Here is a 17,923-nt window from a genome sequence, read left to right as displayed (position 1 = left end):
GCAGCGACCTTTCTCCTTTTAAGAGGAACCTCTTCCTCCTCCTCGACTGGCTCTTCAGTCACACGGACAGGAAACCAGGCGTCTGCCGTTCGCTCTCTCGCCGTTCAGCCCTCTTCCTGCTGCTACTGCCTGATCCACTAACTTTGTGGCTAGCCTTGTTCACTAGGGAACAGATGTTGGACATTTTTCTTGCACGTGAGAACAAAGGCAAATCATTAGTCAAAAACTCAAGAGAACATAAAAACAGGAATAAAACAGCAGTTCTAGCATACCTAAAAGAACCATAGGGTTCTTGGAAAACACCAAGGAACGAGTGTCAATCAAACGGGGCTTGGTAACCGGATTCCCCCGTGAATCGATCACCGGGTTGCCACCCTCACCAACCACCACCGATCGAGAAAAAGAATTCACAAACTCAATGAGTTTGGCGAAACTATCTTTATTCCGCTCGGTCAGCTGATCATAATTGTACCTATACATGGCGGGCTCATGCTTAAAATGGTCGCGACTCCAACTAAAGTGGAAGCGGGGAACTCGCACTGATGTGACACTATTATCCCCATAAGGGCGCTCTACCACTCTCAGAACGCTGAGAAGCGCCACTTCTGTCTGAGGCCTCACCAAGAAGAATCTCTCATGAAACCTGTTAACTCCGCTACTAAAGTTCTCAAAAAGAGATGTACGTTGGCGGAAGGACACCCAGCACCATCTACCGCAAAGTGGGATGCTGTTCCTAGAATTTCTTCTCCTACCCTGGGATCTGTGGACGTCACTCCTCTACTCTGACCTAGGTTTTTCGCCATAATCAAACCTGAAAGGGGGAAAACAAAGAGAAAGTCACAATCATCTCCCCCAAAACTAACGGGTTTGATCGCAATGGAAAAAGGCTCAAAAGGACTAGAGATGCAATAAACGGAGGAAACGCTCGCACTACGGCTAAACCTAACACTAGCAGCCTAAGCCTGTCGCCAATGTTCTTCTATACACTAATAGAAAACAGACAGCAAATATTTCCAAAGTCTTTTGATGCACGGTGGAAACCGCCGTCGCCAACGACGGTAACCACCGAGTCAGAAACAATTTTGCCCTAAAGGCATGCATCTCTACGGTTTCTAAAAAAGAACAGAAACTAAAGAAGTTACAAACACAAAAGCAAAAAGATGAAGTCATCAGAATGTTACCTGTTACGATGGATGGTTTGGACTTGAAGTAGAAAGTTGAAGGACTGGAAAGATTTCGCCTTTGAGAAACTCTGGAGAAAACTTCTAACTCTCGGAGAAAACGAAACGAAGTGGTGTTCCAAACAACGTTTGGGCTATTTATACTCGTTTCATAAACCACTCAAAAGTCGCGACTTTCTATCCAATACAACCCTTCACATATAACTCTATTTCCCTGTAGCATTCCTACGGTCCAAATCTGATCAAACCATTCATCTAAGGGCCCTGATCCTTCATAGCGGTTCATGGAACGTCAGGATTGAATCAACGGTTATGATGACACCTTGGAAACACAAACCAAGAACACTCTACAGACTATAGGTACTCAAGTACTACAATGGCCTTTACACGTGTCATACAGAAGCCAAAGGTCATGTCTCTTCAATTTTTCCCTCGAAACGGGGGCATTAATTGCGGAATGACATTCGACCAAACTCTCTGGCGAGGGAATCTTTCCGTCTGATCCTACGTTCCGAACATTAGGATGTCGAGCATGACTCATCAAAATTGGTGAATTCACTCAGGTACAGGGCGAACAGGGCTAGAGAAAAACGAGTCCGCTCGTCTAACCCTCTTAAACGCTCTAGACCGCCCTCGCAAGATACCCCCTGGGTCAAAAAGGTCTCCAAGTCTGGCGAACAAGACTGTCTTTACCCTCCAACGGGAAAGATGCTCGACAAAAAAAATCCTCCGGCGGTCGGTCGCCAATGATCAAACGCCCGCACTTAAGTCATCACTCTTAGTCAAGAGCAACGACTTAGGGGGTTACTGTTCTGGACCGACCAAAAGGATCCTTAGCCAATTAATTAGGCCCAATACAATCCAAAGCCCAAACTCCACGTTTGGCAACATTGCTTGCGACATACCCCTTCTCTGCGAGGGGGTGCACGAAGCAAACGAGACCGGTTCAAACGAACCCCCAACGTCTCTTTAGACATTCTGCACGTTCCTGCAATAAACTCTCTGGCGGTTACACTTCCCACGATTTCGTAACCGCCAGAGCCAGGTGTGCCACCACAACGGCTCTGCAGCCCTCCACCTCTATAAATAGGGGACTCAATGCAGTCCCCAAGGTAGAATCTCACTCTCCCTGAAAACCCTCGCTCTCTGATCTCTACTGACTTGAGCGTCGGAGTGCCTGCAGGTACACACCCCCCATCCGCTCCAAGAAGCATTCTGACGCATTCCACCACCGTCACAACCACATCATTCAAAGCACCGACAGTCACCTTCTGATCAGGTACGATCAACACGTAAAATGAGGGACCAAAAGTGAAGGAATCTGAAATTACAGGGACCAAAAGTGGGAGGAATCTGAAATTACATGGACGTAATTTATGCATAATCTGCTGACGTGATGAAAGGAGTGACCAAAAGTGAAAGAATCTGAAATTACAGGGATGGAATCTAAATTTTTTTTACAGGGACAAAAACCGGAATTCGCTAATATTACGGGGACGAAAAGAGATATTTACCCTAAAAAATATCCAAAACCAAGAAAATGAAAGAGAAAATTTGAAGGGAAAAAAACTAGCTGATTTGTTGTGTGTCAAATACATAGTTAGTTATGTTTAATTTTTTTTATTAAAGAAAGTTATTTTTAATAGATGGTTACTAAACTTATTGTATATTTAAATATTGTTTTTTGACACATAAAGTTTTGAAATTTTATTTTATTTCATGGTTAACACAGTTTGAAGATGTGGTTAATTATATCTAATTAATGATTAATGAATATAACATGGTGTAATATTTGTTTTGAGAGAACATGTTGTATTTTATTTATTTATTTATTTTTGACAAAAGAACATGTTGTAATTTTTTTTTGACAAGAGAACATGTTGTAATTTGTTAACCATGTAATGAATTAAATTAGCAATATATTTTTTCGGTAAAATTACACAATTCGTTCCCTAAGTTAATTTTAGGTAACACTTTCGTCATTTATCTTTTTTGCCCCGATTTAGTCATTTATCTTAACTATGTTGACATTTTATAACATAAAGAACGAAATTAGGACAAAAAAATATAAAGGACTAAAGTGTTACCTAAAATTAAGTTCATGGACTAATTGTGTAATTTTGCTTATTTTTTTAACCAAATCATTGAACTCAAATGATTAATCAACCCTCATTAAAACGAATTGTTCGGGAGAACACAATTGGGTTCCTTGTCGAACTTCAGATTACTTAAGTCCATTATTCTAAAAATCGAAAAGTTAGTTAAAAAAGACATAATTTTTCGGTCGTTGTGGAATTTTTTTTTTTTTAAGAAGCTAAATTAGCCCACTCAAACTGATTCCGAGAAGAATCATACTTGAGACTTTGAGGAGGAGCACAGTCCCAAGTCAATACCATCAGGCCAACCCAAATGAAAAAAAGAAAATTATGTAAAAAATAATATAAAATAAACTGTTTAATAACCAGTAACCATAAGTCGTTAACCACAATATATTCAATGATTAGTACCATATGCCATATCTTCTCTTCTTGCCTTAGTGTTAACAGTCAATAACATGTTGTGATGGACTCATGCAAGCCATAATGAAACAGTCTGATTTAGATCGGATGGTTCAAATTTAAAGTTGTTAATTTTGAATTTTCAAAAAATAAAATATGCTATTTTTTTAGAGCCGTCTGATCTTGATCTGGTGAGCACATATCATCATGAGTACTCTGAATCCAAATTTGTGTCCAAAGGGTATTTCAGTAATAAAAAAGTGTTAAAAAATCCTCTCAAAAAGGTCTGCTAAGATGACTTCATTTCAAATATTGGGCAGGCATGGATATGAATACATGTTTATTAATAACATTGTTAGAGACGTCTCAAAAGTGATCCAACCTTTTTCCTTATCTATTCCTGACTACCTAGTTGGGTTGGAGGCCCAAAAACAAGATGTATTATCGCTTTTGAATGTTGGGTCTGATGATAATGTCAATATGGTTGGAATCCACGGAATTGGTGGAATAGGGAAAACAACTCTTGCTCAGGTGGTTTATAATTCAATTGTCGATCAATTTGATGGTTCATGTTATCTTGAAGATGTAAGAGGAAATCCAGGGAAACAGGGGTTGATACATCTCCAAAATATCCTCCTTTCAAAAATATTTGGAGAAAATAAATATGCGGTAACAAGTGTTAACGAGGGAATTAAAGAACTTCGAGTTAGGCTCAAACAAAAGAAGGTTCTTTTGCTTCTTGACAATGTTGACAAGTTGGATCAATTACTCGCTATTGTTGGAGAACCCAGATGGTTTGGTCGTGGAAGTAGAGTTATCATCACGACCCGTGACACAGAAGTGCTAAGAAGTCATGGGGTTGAAAGTACATATGAGATGAAAGAGTTGAAGAAGAAAGATGCTTACGACTTTCTTAGATGGAAAACTTTGAAAACTAATGAAGTTCGTCCAAGACATGAAGATGTTTTCAATCGTGCTTTAACCTATACTGGATGCCATCCATTAGCTATTGAAATAATGGGATCTTACTTATTTTCAAAAAAAGAAGAAGAATGGAACTCTGTGTTAGATCGATACGAAAGGAATCCTAAGAAAGAGATCTTTGACAATCTTAAACTGAGCTTCGATGGTTTGGTCCAAGAAGAGAAAGATGTTTTTCTTGACATAGCTTGTTTTTTCAAAGGAGATAAATTGGAGGATGTCGAAAAAATACTTGATGCTCATTATGGTGACGAAAAGAAAGATCACATCAATGTGTTAATTGATAAATCTCTGATAAAGATAAGCGAGTCTAATGTTTTGACATTGCATGATCTGATAGAAGACATGGGAAAAGAAATTGTCAGACTAGAATCACCATATCAGCCTGGAGAACGCAGTAGATTATGGTCTGTTAAAGACATAGTTGCAGTTTTAGAAGGAAATACGGTGAGTAAAATTGATAAGAATGATTGATCTTTTCATCTTTAACCTTGATTTAGACCTCTTTATTATCCATGTTACTAATGCTCATATTTGTAATTTGTAATGTTATTTAAATATGCGTAACTAAATTCTAACGTATATGCATATATTTTGATTCATTTATGCTCTTTTTGTTAACAGGGAACAGATAAAATTGGAATCATGATGTGTTCGGATTCCAAAGACAACATTGTAGTAAAATGGGATGGAGAGGCTTTTAAGAATATGACAAAGCTTAGAACACTTGTTATTCAAAGAGTTTATTTTTCTGAAAGTCCAAAGCATCTTCCAAATAGTTTAAGAGTACTGTACTTCTGGGAATATCCACCAGAGCGTTTACCGGTTGATTTTTTTCCGAAGCAACTCACAATATGCAAATTGAACTCTACATTTGATCTTTCACGGGAAGTCTTTTTCAAGAAGGTTTAAGTATCTAACTAAATGGATGTTTTTGTTCTTATTTTGCAACAAAATGACATGTTTGTGTTCTTATAATTCTCCATTACGTAGTTTTACTCTCTACTACATTCATACATCATTAAACTTTTACCTTTTACAGTTGAATAATTAATTAATTGATTTTTTTTTTTGTTTCTTTTGCAGGACTTCAATAATATGAGAATTTTACAGTTTCACTATTGTGATTCATTGAGATCGGTACCTGATATGTCAGGTCTAAAAAATTTAGAAGATTTTTCATGTTGGTGGTGTAATGATTTAATTACATTTGATGACTCCATTGGGTTGCTGGGTAAACTTAAAATTTTGAGTTTCGTTTGTTGTCCAAAGATCGAAACTATTCCACTTCTCAAATTAGCTTCATTGGAGGAACTCTATCTTTCAGAATTAAATAGCATTAAGAGTCTTTCTCCCATGTTGGATGAGTCATTGGATAAACTTAAAATTTTGAGTGTCCTTGATTGTCCAAAGATCGAAATTATTCCATCTCTCAAAGTAGCTTCATTGGAGAAACTTTATCTTTCTGAATTACATAGCATTAAGAGCCTTTCTCCCATGTTGGATGAGTCATTAGATAAACTTAAAATTTTGAAGGTCAAAAGCTGTAGATATCTCATATATATTCCACTTCTCAAATTAGCTTCCGTGGAAGAACTCACTCTTTCATATTTATCTAGTATTCGTATTCTTTCTCCCGTGTTGAATGAGTCATTGGGTAAACTTAAAATGTTGAGTGTCCTCCATTGTCCAAAGATCGAAACTATTCCATTTCTCAAATTAGCTTCATTGGAGAAACTCTATCTTTCAGAATTACATAGCATTAGGAGTCTTTCTCCCATGTTGGATGAGTCATTGGATAAACTTAAAATTTTGAAGGTCAAAAGCTGTGAACATCTCATATATATTCCACTCCTCCAAATAGCTTCATTGGAAAAACTCATTCTTTCATATTTATCTAGTATTGAGAGTCTTTCTCCCATGTTGAATGAGTCATTGAGTAAACTTAAAATTTTGAGTGTCCTCGATTGTCCAAAGATCAAAACTATTCCATTTCTCAAATTAGCTTCATTGGAGAAACTCTATCTTTCAGATTTACATAGCATTAAGAGTCTTTCTCCCATGTTGGATGAGTCATTGGATAACCTTAAAATTTTGAAGGTCTACCGGTGTTCTAATCTCATATATATTCCACTCCTCAAATCAGCTTTCTTGGAAGAACTCACACTTTCTTATTTATATAATATTGAGAGTCTTTCTCCCATGTTGGATGAGTCATTGGATAAACTTAAAATTTTGATTGTCATGAATTGTCCAAAGATCGAAACTATTCCCCGTCTCAAATTAGCTTCATTGGAGAAACTCGATCTTTCAGAATTACATGGCATTAAGAGTCTTTCTCCCATGTTGGATGAGTCATTAAATCAACTTAAAATTTTGCGTGTCCACAATTTTCCAAAGATCGAAACTATTCCACCTCTCAAATTAGCTTCATTGGAGGAACTCAGTCTTAGATGTTTATCTGGTATTCAGAGTCTTTCTGCCATGTTGGATGAGTCATTGGATAAGCTTAAAATTTTGAAGGTCGGCTATTGTGCAAAGCTCCACACTATTCCTTCTCTGAAATTATCTTCTTTGGAAGAACTTTGTCTTTCAAATTTACATAGCATTAAGAGTCTTTCTCCCTTGTTGTATGGGTCATTGGATAAACTTAAAATCTTGAAAATTAAAGGTTTGTATAAGCTGTGGAGTTTTCCATCAGTCATGTTGCCTTCACTAGTAATCCTTCATCTTTCATATTGCGAATGTCTCGAGATTTTTCCACGTATCACCAGTCAGTCAATGGCTAAACTTAAAATATTGAGACTTGAAGGTTGTAATAAGCTCAGGAAAATTCCAGCTATCAATGTGGCTTCCTTACATATATTTGATCATTCAGGATGTGAGAGTCTCGAGTTTACCACCTCTGACTGATGGAAGAGATTCATATTTTACTCCATTTCTTTCTGTCAACTCAAGAGCACTCCCATTACTAGGTAGCTCTTTGAAAAGATAATTATGAACCTTTTTTCCTTTTCTTTTCTAAGACTTGTATATGGTTTGGTTCTAATTATTATATTACAGCGTACATGTTTTCTTGTTGATTGTTATTAATAATAACTGAGTAGCAAACTAATCCTTTCTGGCCGTCGCCTCTCTGCAGAAGAAGTGAAAACATGTTGAGTTTTTGGAGAAGTTTGAGCCGGATTGGATCTCAAAAAGGTTCGATTCTACTGGATATATACTATATTGTGCAGGTCTGTTTTACTGTCAATTAGATCTTATGCATTTTTTAAAGGTTTAAATGTTGATTTATGTATTTTGCCTCAATCATGATTTTGATCCTCCTATTTTGCCCCAGAGTTGTCAAATTTCACCCTTTGTGTCTGATAAATTTTTTTTCTTGTAAGTTTACAGTAAAAGCAATTTTTTCTCTCATGAAAGTAATTGGTTTCTTGTTAATTGGTTTCTCATTTCAGGTTGACAAGAACCTTACTCATTCTTTTGTGAAAACCAACGTAGATCAAATCAAACTTGTCTGGATGCATCAGACAACAATCCTTAATCATTGGCGGAACTTGTTAATGTGATTAACTCTATATTTGGTTCTCTCAAAAAAACTTCAATCACAAAAGAGAAGCTCTTGCAAAAGATAATGATGAACTGTTTAGATTTTGTTGAGATTAGTATGTTCTAATTCTATTTTATTATAATGTACATGATTTCTTAGTAATAAACAATCTAAAATCTTGTCCTCCAAATAGGAGAATCTGAGGAACATATTGAGATTTTGGAAAAGATTGTTCCAGACTGGATTTGCAAGAAGGTGGTTTCTTCTGGAGACACTATGCACCGCCGGTGGGTCTCTTTCTTTTTATCACTAATTAAATATTTGTGCTTTTAAAGTATCCGACTTGTTTAGGGATGTGAAAATTTGAGTCAGGTTTAACATGAAATTCCAGCCTTCTTTGGACTACAAAAAATATAGAATTCTGAATACATGTTTGATATAATGGAATAGCAGAACTTAGCAGTTTGATAGAGTAACAGAACTTTTGATGAGATTAGTTAGTGTTCTTGTGAGCCAAAATCCATTAATTTTCCTTATGTTCTTATTCTTATAGTTTATGAAACCTGTAACATTTGCAGCGTTAAGAATGAGTTGGATTTGGACTCGGTTTGATCAAGACTTCTCAACATTGTGACCAAAGGAGATGAGTGAAGGGTTTTTGTTGAATGAGATGATGAACGTCAATTGATATGATGCAAATGATTGTTGGTACGTTGTGCATAGCAAGGGAATTGTTTGGTTGGTGTTTTGCGCTCATTGTTTTGGTTACAACTTTGAGTAACTGCTATAGTGAATATCTTGGCTGGCACATAAATGACTGTCAGAAAAGTAAACAGAGATTCCGAGGGGGATTAGAACACCATACACACAGCTATAGTTAATTGCTATGAGAAGAGGTGTTCCAACAGCACCAGTAATTTCAAACAAAGTTTTTCCCCTCCAATATTCTTGCAGTTAAAATGCATGACAAGGCTGAAGCGCCAAATTGTAGCGTCACAAATACCGCGGAAAAAAGTGCATTGGGACACTTTATGGCATTGCTGGGTATGATTAATGTGGTTCACTTTATTTCATTTTTTCAAAATCACTCCAATTACCACAGAGCTCTTTCAAAAGATGATTACGAACAATCAAGTTTTTTCTTTTAAAATTTGTATGTTATGATTATAGTTATTAAAGTATTACATGTTTTCTTGTTGATTGTTATCAAAGTCCAGTTGATAGTTACAATTTTGTTCATGTGGCTTTTTGAAGGATGCATTGTTATAAAGTGAAAGCTCTTCTTTATATGAACACATGATTCTAATTTTTAAGGGTGCAGGTTTTCATTTTAGTTAATTATTTTCCTTACCATGCATATTTTTACAACTATTGCATCACTTACCTGTTACACAATAACCACACACACTAGTGGTTAGGAATTTAACCAAAGGATATTCTGTTCTAGTGTTTAAACCTACACTATAAAGAGAACTGAAAGAGCAACTACCAATTTTACTCGGGTATTTTTCTGTATAAATTTGTCCTTAGAACAACAATTTGTTCCTAAGTTTAAATATAAAAACATACATAATAAAACTAAAATTTACAAAAATTCAGAAGCAAATATTCAAGCTTTGTTGGAATTGATATGTTCTTCTAGCTTCATTACTTTTCTCCATCAAGGATAACTCTTTCAAATTAACTCATCTGAGTAAATAGACTATAAAGATCTAATTTCACTACTAAGAGAAGAGAATACCTCTCCAAATGCACTACAAAATTATAATCAACTGTAAACAGAAAGAGACCCACCGGTTCAAAATATCTCTAATAGAAACCAACTTCTTACAGATCGAGTGACGTATAACTTCCTATAGTAATCCCGGAAACTGCAGGAAATGATTCCAGCAGTCATTATGCATGACTGATATAAATTTCAACCAATGAAGACATAACCATTAGACTTGCGCAAACCCGGGGCATTCAAAGAAAAAATGGGTAGTTGCCTCCACTTCACACCTCCTCTTTGACAAGAGGCAACAATCTTCAATCAACAAGGTTTTCCTTCGTTGGCATTTTTTAAAACAAGGCAAGACACATTGAACCGCACCAACTTGTTCCAAATTTTTGAAAAGAAAGGATCTCTACAAAGAAGGCCGTCACTGTCCATTTGTATTCAACGAAATGTTATCAATACACCAGTACATAAGATCTCCCCTCCACATTCTGTTAGCCGTGCTGAAAGCCCTGATTGGAAAATTGTCTCTTGTACGGATAGTTTGTTGATGCACACTCCTGCACAGTCAGCACCTGAGAGATTGTTGCTCGGTTCTAATGTTAAGCTTGAGAAAATGACTGCCCAAAAGTCTTCGTCGTGTTTTAAGCCTGCAAAAAGAGTGCTCGACTTTACACTCACAGAACGCAGTGATGATTGGGACATAGCAGAGGATGTTCTGAGGATTTCAAATCTTTTGATTCTCTTTCCCCGCTTCAAGATGGTGTGCGCCTGCTATCTAGTTTTGGTTTTAATTTTAGATTTTTCCCTAAAATCATACTTTGTTATTCACTTATTATTTTATTTTGTACCTTTCAATCTATCCTTCCCGGAGAGCTTTGCAAAGAAAGCAATTTATTTTCCTAACATTTAGTAGTCCATGTTAAATTTTAACTAGCAAGTGGGGTACTCATCATATATTTATCATGAAAAAGAGAAGCTTTAGAGATTGTTATAAGATAATGAATATATTGGGTGTGAAACATGTCGAAGATATAGAGTGAAACATCGAGGATGGTTATAAAAAAAAAAGTAACGATTTTATTTATAACACACTTATAATATTGTAGTTAGTCGATTTCTTAGATTGGCTCTGTCAAATAGTTTGTGCAAAGAAAGCAATTTATTTTCATTATCTTTTGCAAAAGCTCCTCTTTTAAAATACTCATTTCGTTCTATATTGACAACAAGAAAAGCATATACTAACTGCACTTCATTCATTTTGTATTTTCTTACTATTCTCCCATGTTCTGGTTCCATTAAAATCTCTTTATTCACATTTCACAAGTATATGCTTGTGCTCTGTGTTTATAATTGTTTATACTTAAGCATATTCTTGATATCTAATATTCGCATCTGATCGACATTATTTTCCTTAATTTTAATTTATTGTTAAAGCAAATTTTTTTCTCGTGAAAGTAATTGATTTCTTGTTAATTGCTTTCTTGATCCCGGTAGATGAGAACCTAACCTTGGTCATTCTTTTCAGAAAATCAATGTAGATCAACATTGTTGGGATGCATCGAATAACAATCGGTCATCATTGGTGGAACTGGTTAATGTGATTGACTCTATATTTGACTCTGTCAAAAGAACTTCAATCACAAGAGGAGCTTCTGCAAAAGATAATGATGAACTGTTTAGATTTTGTCGAGATAAGTATGTTCTAATTCTATTTATTATATTTTACACAATTTCTTAGTAATAAACAATCTAGCTAACTAATCTTATTTTACCCAATAGCAGAAGCTGAAGAACATATTTGAGATTTTGGAAAAGATTGTGCCAGACCCATTACTTCCTACCTTTAATGCGGCTACTTTCAATGAGGGAACTACAGCCATATATGATTGCAAATAGTTGCTCAATAGACCCTTTAATTTAGCTCACCATTGAATATAACTTCGAATCAATTGTTTTTGTGTGTAAATTTTGATTGGGTCAAAATTTTCGATCAACTTTTTTTGACAAGATGAATAATTTTGACGGATCTATTGAACAACCATCATGATTGCGTCTATTGTGGTTGATTTACATATGAATTAGTCCCCAATTTTCAACATTCTTTTGAATTTCTAAAAATAGATGACTGAACTAAACAATTTTTTTCTATATCTTTATCTATTTGATTTAGAAATTGTTCACAGAAATTGTTTACAAGACCGGGATAAAACAGATAATGTAACTAAACAAAAACAAGAATTATGTGATTGTTTAGAAACAATATTGATACATTAACACCCGCATTTTATACATTTGCATGATATTTGGTTAATCACGTATAAAAATATGATTATTCAATTGAGTAAATGATTGATTCAATTCCCAGATTCACGGTGTATGAAAAAATAGGTATCTCATATCATATTGTAATGATATTTAAACAACCATTTGATGATAACTTTTGATACACCTTGTTTTTCTTTCTTTTCTTATTATTCTAAAACGAGCGAGAGAGCGAGAAAGAGATAGAGAGAGAGAGAGTGAGAGAGAGAGAGATTCTTATTATTCTAAAATGAGAGAGAGAGAGACAGAGCATAACGAAAGTACAAGAGAGAAAGAGAATTATCACAAAAATTGTCCTAGTTAGAACTGGTTTTATAAATTGTTCTTAAGCTTTTTGTTCCACATATTGTATTCTCTGTCTCAATCTCAGTTTCTTTTTTGGTTATATTCTCTCTCAGAGTTAGTGGAACAATTATTTCACATAGATTAATGAATGATATAAATGAAAAAGGGACAGTAATTTTAGGGTTAATAGGATTTTATACCCTGTAATATAGGTCATTTCTTGAAAGAAAAAAAAATTTGAAGGTGAGAAAAACACAAGAAGGGGGGGTTGAATTGTGTTTTGAAAAATTCTTCGTTTCTCCTAAACAATTGAATACACTGATCAGAAGCTAAGTGAGACAGCTTCTGAAGTGATGATCAGAATCTAAATGCAGCGGAATAAACAGAGAGAGAGAAGAAGAACGACACAAAGCAATTATACTGGTTCCTTCCACAATCCGGAAGTAGTCCAGTCCCCCTTGCACTTCCAAGGAGATTTCACTAAGAGTAATATCTGATTACAATTGCTCAAGCACACAAGCAAGAGACTTCCTTTGCTCAAGCACACAAGCAAGAGACTTCCTTTGCTCAAGCACACAAGCAAGAGACTTCCTTTGCTCAAGAACACAATCAAGAGACTTCCTAACTAAACAAAATTACACAGAAAATTGTTTAAGGCTGAACACTTGATATACAATCAGAGGTGCTCACAATACAAATCAGATACAGACTCAATGGACTTAAGAATTTCTAAGATATGACTATAAGACACAAAAATTCTAAGTGAATGCAGAACAATTTCAGCAGTGGTTTGGCACTTGTAAAAATGTTGTGAGTCTTTCGTTCAGCGTTCTTGCATTACCAAATCTCTAGGTCTTCACTCCTTTATATAGAGGTGTGAAAGAGACGTTGTGAAATTGCCAGCGCACCAAAGAGTCGTTGTTGAAGCTTGATCTTTCACCAATGATATATTGCCTGATTTGGTTGTTGTCCTATGAAGAACAAATTTGAAATCCATTCCTTATCCAAAGGAACATCTATGCAGGCGAAGCTGTATTCTGGAGCTGTTTTCTTGTCTTGTAGCGTGGACACAAAACAGAGTAGTGGAGAACGTGGTTGTACAATTCGTACAAAGTACAATGTCAACGCTTTCGTCCAAATTGCAAGCACAAGCCTTCAAACACCTTTGAAATGACCGTTGCAAAATTCCACTAATCCTTTGTTTGTGTTTTCGAATCCAATAGACAGCTTTTGCATTGATAATTCTTCAATTCTTGAATCTTTTGCAAATCCAGTTGAGATTCAGCTTCTGGTGAAATAGCTTCTGATGAGGCAGCTTCTGATGATGCAGCTTCTGATGATATGACTTCTGCAGCTTCTGATGATGCAGCTTCTGATGATGCAGCTTCTGATGATATGACTTCTGGACTTCTTGTCTTCAGGAGCACTATTCTTACTTCAGAAGCGTCTTAACTTCAGGAGCACTATTCTCACTTCAGAAGCGACTTAACTTCAGGAGCGCTTTTTCTCTTCAGTAACAAGTTGCCTTCAGGAGCGTCCAAGCTTCAAATTTTTGTTGTTTCCTTTGCTCTTTATTTGCTCATTCAGAACCAATGATGATGTCTATATAATTATGGTCCTGTACACTTGAACAAATATTAGCTAGTCCAATTTACAATTTTTTAATACCTTGTTATCATCAAAACTCTTTAAGGTTCATTGTTAAACACATTTTGTTCCAACAATCTCCCCCTTTTTGATGATGACAAACAAAAGTATTTAAAATTGATCAATTGTTGTTAATCTAATTAACAAGTTGACTTTGGGGTTCTGAGGTTTGTAAGCTCAGAGTCTGAGGTTTGTAAGCTCAAACTCCCCCTGAGTCTGATAGTCTTTAAGGTGAGGTTTGTAAGCTCCCCCTAAGTTCTATCCAGGTTAATTAAATTCATTTTTCGCACAATAAAATTATCAGAGCTTTTAAAAAAAAATTGAATCATTGAAAGAATTAACTTATAGATAAGAAGAATGGTTCAATTAATTTTACTTGAATTTTGATACTTCTTCGTTCGTTCATAGCTTATACCAATAAGGTCAAAATGATAGAAGTTTTTCAAAAATTTCAAATGCCATTAATGGGGCTCAGAGCCTTTAAATACTTGTCACATATACTCCCCCTTTTGTCATTATCAAAAAAAATGAGATAAAAAAAATAAGCATAAAAGACAAAAAGATTTGAGAAAAACTCAAACAAGAGAGAGTATACAAGAAATTAATTAAATAAATCAGATCAAAATATATGAGCATGAATATACAATTATCAGAAGCAGCTAAGCAGTCAGAAGCAGTAAGCATTCAGAAGCATAGAAAAATAAAACAAGATGGTTTCAGAAGCAAGGACTAAGAATTTAAAACAAACAACAAACAAAAAATAACACAAGGGTGTGCAACTAAGGGTTGGTTTGTTGTTGTTTCTTCATCTCCTCCATTTCTTCAATTTTCTTCTGCAACATTTCTTCAAGCTGTTGTTGCCTCTGGAGAAGAGCATGTTCCCTTTCTCTAGCCTCTTGCTGCTGCTGTGCCATCTGTTTCTTTAGAAGCTTACACAACCTTGCTTCTCTGGTTAAGTAATCCGTTTCTAAGAAGAAAGGCTGGTTTGCCAGGAGCAGTGTAGAACTTCTTACTCTGAGACTCTGATTCAAATGCTCCATTAGCCTTCTGACTGAAGCTTTCTTGACTCTGATGCATTTAGCCTTGATATCTTCGATAAGCTCAGCTGCCCGGTTCTGAAGAGATGCCCAGGAGTCTTCATATGCACTTGTGAGATCAATTGTCCTTCTTTGATCCACCAGATTATGCAATTGACTAAGGATTGTCAGAAGCTCAGAATTAATATATCCAGATTCCAGGATGTTTGTGGGTGGTTGTTCAAGGGTTTCAAGATCAGAATCACTGATTTCCAAATCTTGAACAGAGTTAGGAACTGGAATGGTAAAGTGTGTTTGTGTGTTTGAAGATGAAGGCTGGTCAGAAGCAATGTGTGTGGTAGAGGTTGAGGCTTGAACATTGACTTGAGAGATGTCAACATCCATAGGAGTTGGTTCTAGGGAGTGTTCAATTTCAGTTGGTGGTTGTTGTGGTGAAGTTGATGTTTGAGTGTTGAGTTGGGGGTCAATGGTAGCTATTCGTGATTGTGGGGGTGGTGTGGGTTTATGTGGTTCAGGTGTGTGTTGATGGGGGTTTTCTGAAACAACATTTTCAGAAGCAGCTGCTTCTGGAGTTGTTTCAGAGGCCTTTTCTGAGGTAAACTCAACATTTTCTGGAGGAATCATGTTGAGAGGTTGAATGTTAAGGGGTTGAGGGTTAAGGCGAAAGATAGTATCAATGACTCTTTCTCTCTGCTCAGCCAGTTCAGCCAACTTCTCATTAATTATGTGACCAACTGGTTCATAAGTAGTTGACTGAGAGGGCTTTTTGTTGGTTTTGGTTGATGTTGACTGGTTTTTTAATGGTTTTTGAAAAAGTTGGGCTAAGGGTATATCATCATCAGAATCATCAGAATCTGATAATGGTGTGGATGCGGAATCTGATGATATATTAATTACCTTCTCTGGTTCAGGATCAGAATCCTCTTTAGCAGACTCACTGGTCATCAGCAACAGTTGCTTGGCTTCTGAAACTACAGACTCTTGTAGCTCAGCAGCAATTTCCAAGACTTTTTCAGCTGCTGCCTTCTTCCCTTTTAACTCCTTTAATTCCAAATCAGAAGCAGCTTGAGCTGTCAAAGAGATATGAGGAAAATCCTTGGTCCTCCTCAAAGCTTGCTTCCTCTTCCTCTTTGGTATAGCTGGTTGTATAGGGGCAATACCAGAACCTAGGACTGCACAAGAGTTGTTGTCTTCAGCTACCTCTTCAATTGATGGTGTTGCAGAACCACCAATCTTAAGCTTGACAGAAGCAGGTCTTGCCTTCTTAGCAGATTCTTCAACCTTCAGATATTCTTCTTTGGTCATTTTCCTCTTAACACTTCTGCTTTTTGCCAGAGGCACAGTACCACCATACATTTCCTCAGGTACCTCATCCAACCTGATGACCTCTTTAGTTGCCACATAATGTTCCTTGATGTACCTCATCTGTACTTCAATAGGATCCTGTTTGCAGATGGGTGGAAAATCCCTCATAAGATCAGACACGACATGGGATTCACTTAGATCAGTCTTAAGTTTGGAGACCTTGCTGATCAGCTTCATATTCTTGAGAGTTTGAGCATTTATGAATGCTCCAGTTTTTGTATCCAGCATCTGATCTGTGTAGCCTTGAGCTCTGCTTAAACTGTCCAAGACACCTCCTTGATAGAATATCTCTGATAAGAGTCTTCCATAAGGAACCCAGGGCCTTGGTTTATCCTGCAGCTGACTCTATTTCAGACACTCTACCAAGTACTTGAACATGTATTTGGGCATATTCACCTTTTCCTTCTTGATGAGGTGCTGGAGAAAGACCTTCTGAGCCAAATTTGGTTTCTCATTATCACCACATGGAAACAAATCTTCATTCTGAATCTTCAGAAGCATCTTGGTTTCCATGTTTAATTCAGCATATTTCTTCTCCTTTTCAGAATTGTATATAACCAAGTTAGCTTTTTCCTTCCAAATGCGTTGTTCAGCAGCACTTGAAAGATCAATTCCAGAGTAATAACCAGACGCTTCAACCTTAAGAACAGCTTCTATCTGCCATTGAGTAATTCTTACTGGAATACCGCAAATACTTGATCTGATTTCATCCTCAACAAACGGCTCAAGACCCATTTCTTCTCTTGTTTTTCCTTCTAATTCAGGATACATTAACACCATCTGACTTTCCTCAGCTAGGGATGCTGCTCTGTTGTAAAATTTTGCTCTTACCCAGAAGTGTCTAACCAGAGCTTCATATGTTGGTCCATTCAACATTTTGAAGTAATGCATGAGTCCTTGCTCTTCAAAGTAGCTTCTGATCCAACACTTATGAAAATCCAGAGAATCAAAATCCACTGGATTCTCTATCTGAACTTGTAAATCCCATTCTTCCAATTTCATGCTTCTTCCTCTGTAGTCATATTCAGGGACCATTCGTGAAGTAGATACTGAATCTTCTCGTTGCGAACTTGATGATGCCATTTGATGATTGACGAAGATTTGAAGAAGATGAAGATTTTAGGGTTCTAAGGTTGAGAGAATGCGCTTACTTCGCAAGAGGTTTGAGAGCAAATGTGTTTGTTGTGAGTGAGTAGTGTGTGAATTGTCAAAGTGTTAAAAGTAAAACGATTGCAATTTAAAAGAGACAAACAAACATAACATTAATGACAAAATTGGGGGCGCGTGAAAAGTACTTTCAAAGCTATTAAATCATCATTGCCCATTTAGTTATACAC

The 17,923-nt window shown here is 36.3% G+C and overlaps 2 protein-coding genes across 2 annotated transcripts; both read left to right on the top strand.

Moving 5' to 3' along the window:
- Positions 1-3,994: 3,994 nt before the first annotated feature.
- On the top strand, positions 3,995-5,572 carry LOC146917756 (TMV resistance protein N-like). Its single transcript, XM_085721925.1, has 2 exons — positions 3,995-5,107; positions 5,285-5,572. Exons 1-2 carry the CDS (start codon positions 4,016-4,018, stop codon positions 5,570-5,572), a joined length of 1,380 nt encoding a protein of 459 aa, XP_085578051.1. The 5' UTR covers positions 3,995-4,015.
- Positions 5,573-5,752: 180 nt separating this feature from the next.
- LOC146917755 (uncharacterized) lies at positions 5,753-7,955 on the top strand. Its single transcript, XM_085716585.1, has 2 exons — positions 5,753-7,635; positions 7,803-7,955. Exon 1 carries the CDS (start codon positions 5,759-5,761, stop codon positions 7,571-7,573), a length of 1,815 nt encoding a protein of 604 aa, XP_085572711.1. The 5' UTR covers positions 5,753-5,758; the 3' UTR covers positions 7,574-7,635; positions 7,803-7,955.
- The last annotated feature ends 9,968 nt before the right edge of the window (positions 7,956-17,923 follow it).

The sequence above is a fragment of the Medicago sativa genome, chromosome 6 (assembly GCF_051527215.1).
Source record: "Medicago sativa cultivar Bolivia chromosome 6, Bolivia_mono, whole genome shotgun sequence".
NCBI classification, from domain to species: Eukaryota; Viridiplantae; Streptophyta; class Magnoliopsida; order Fabales; family Fabaceae; genus Medicago; species Medicago sativa.
Note: the sequence above shows the minus strand (reverse complement) of the source record. Positions and strands in the feature narration are given on the sequence as shown.

Coding starts and splice junctions, on each gene's coding strand:
- LOC146917756 (XM_085721925.1), top strand. CDS start 4,016: ATGTTTATTAATAACATTGTTAGAGACGTCTCAAAAGTGATCCAACCT. Junction 5,108..5,284: donor CAGTTTTAGAAGGAAATACG/GTGAGTAAAATT, acceptor TTTTGTTAACAG/GGAACAGATAAAATTGGAAT.
- LOC146917755 (XM_085716585.1), top strand. CDS start 5,759: ATGAGAATTTTACAGTTTCACTATTGTGATTCATTGAGATCGGTACCT.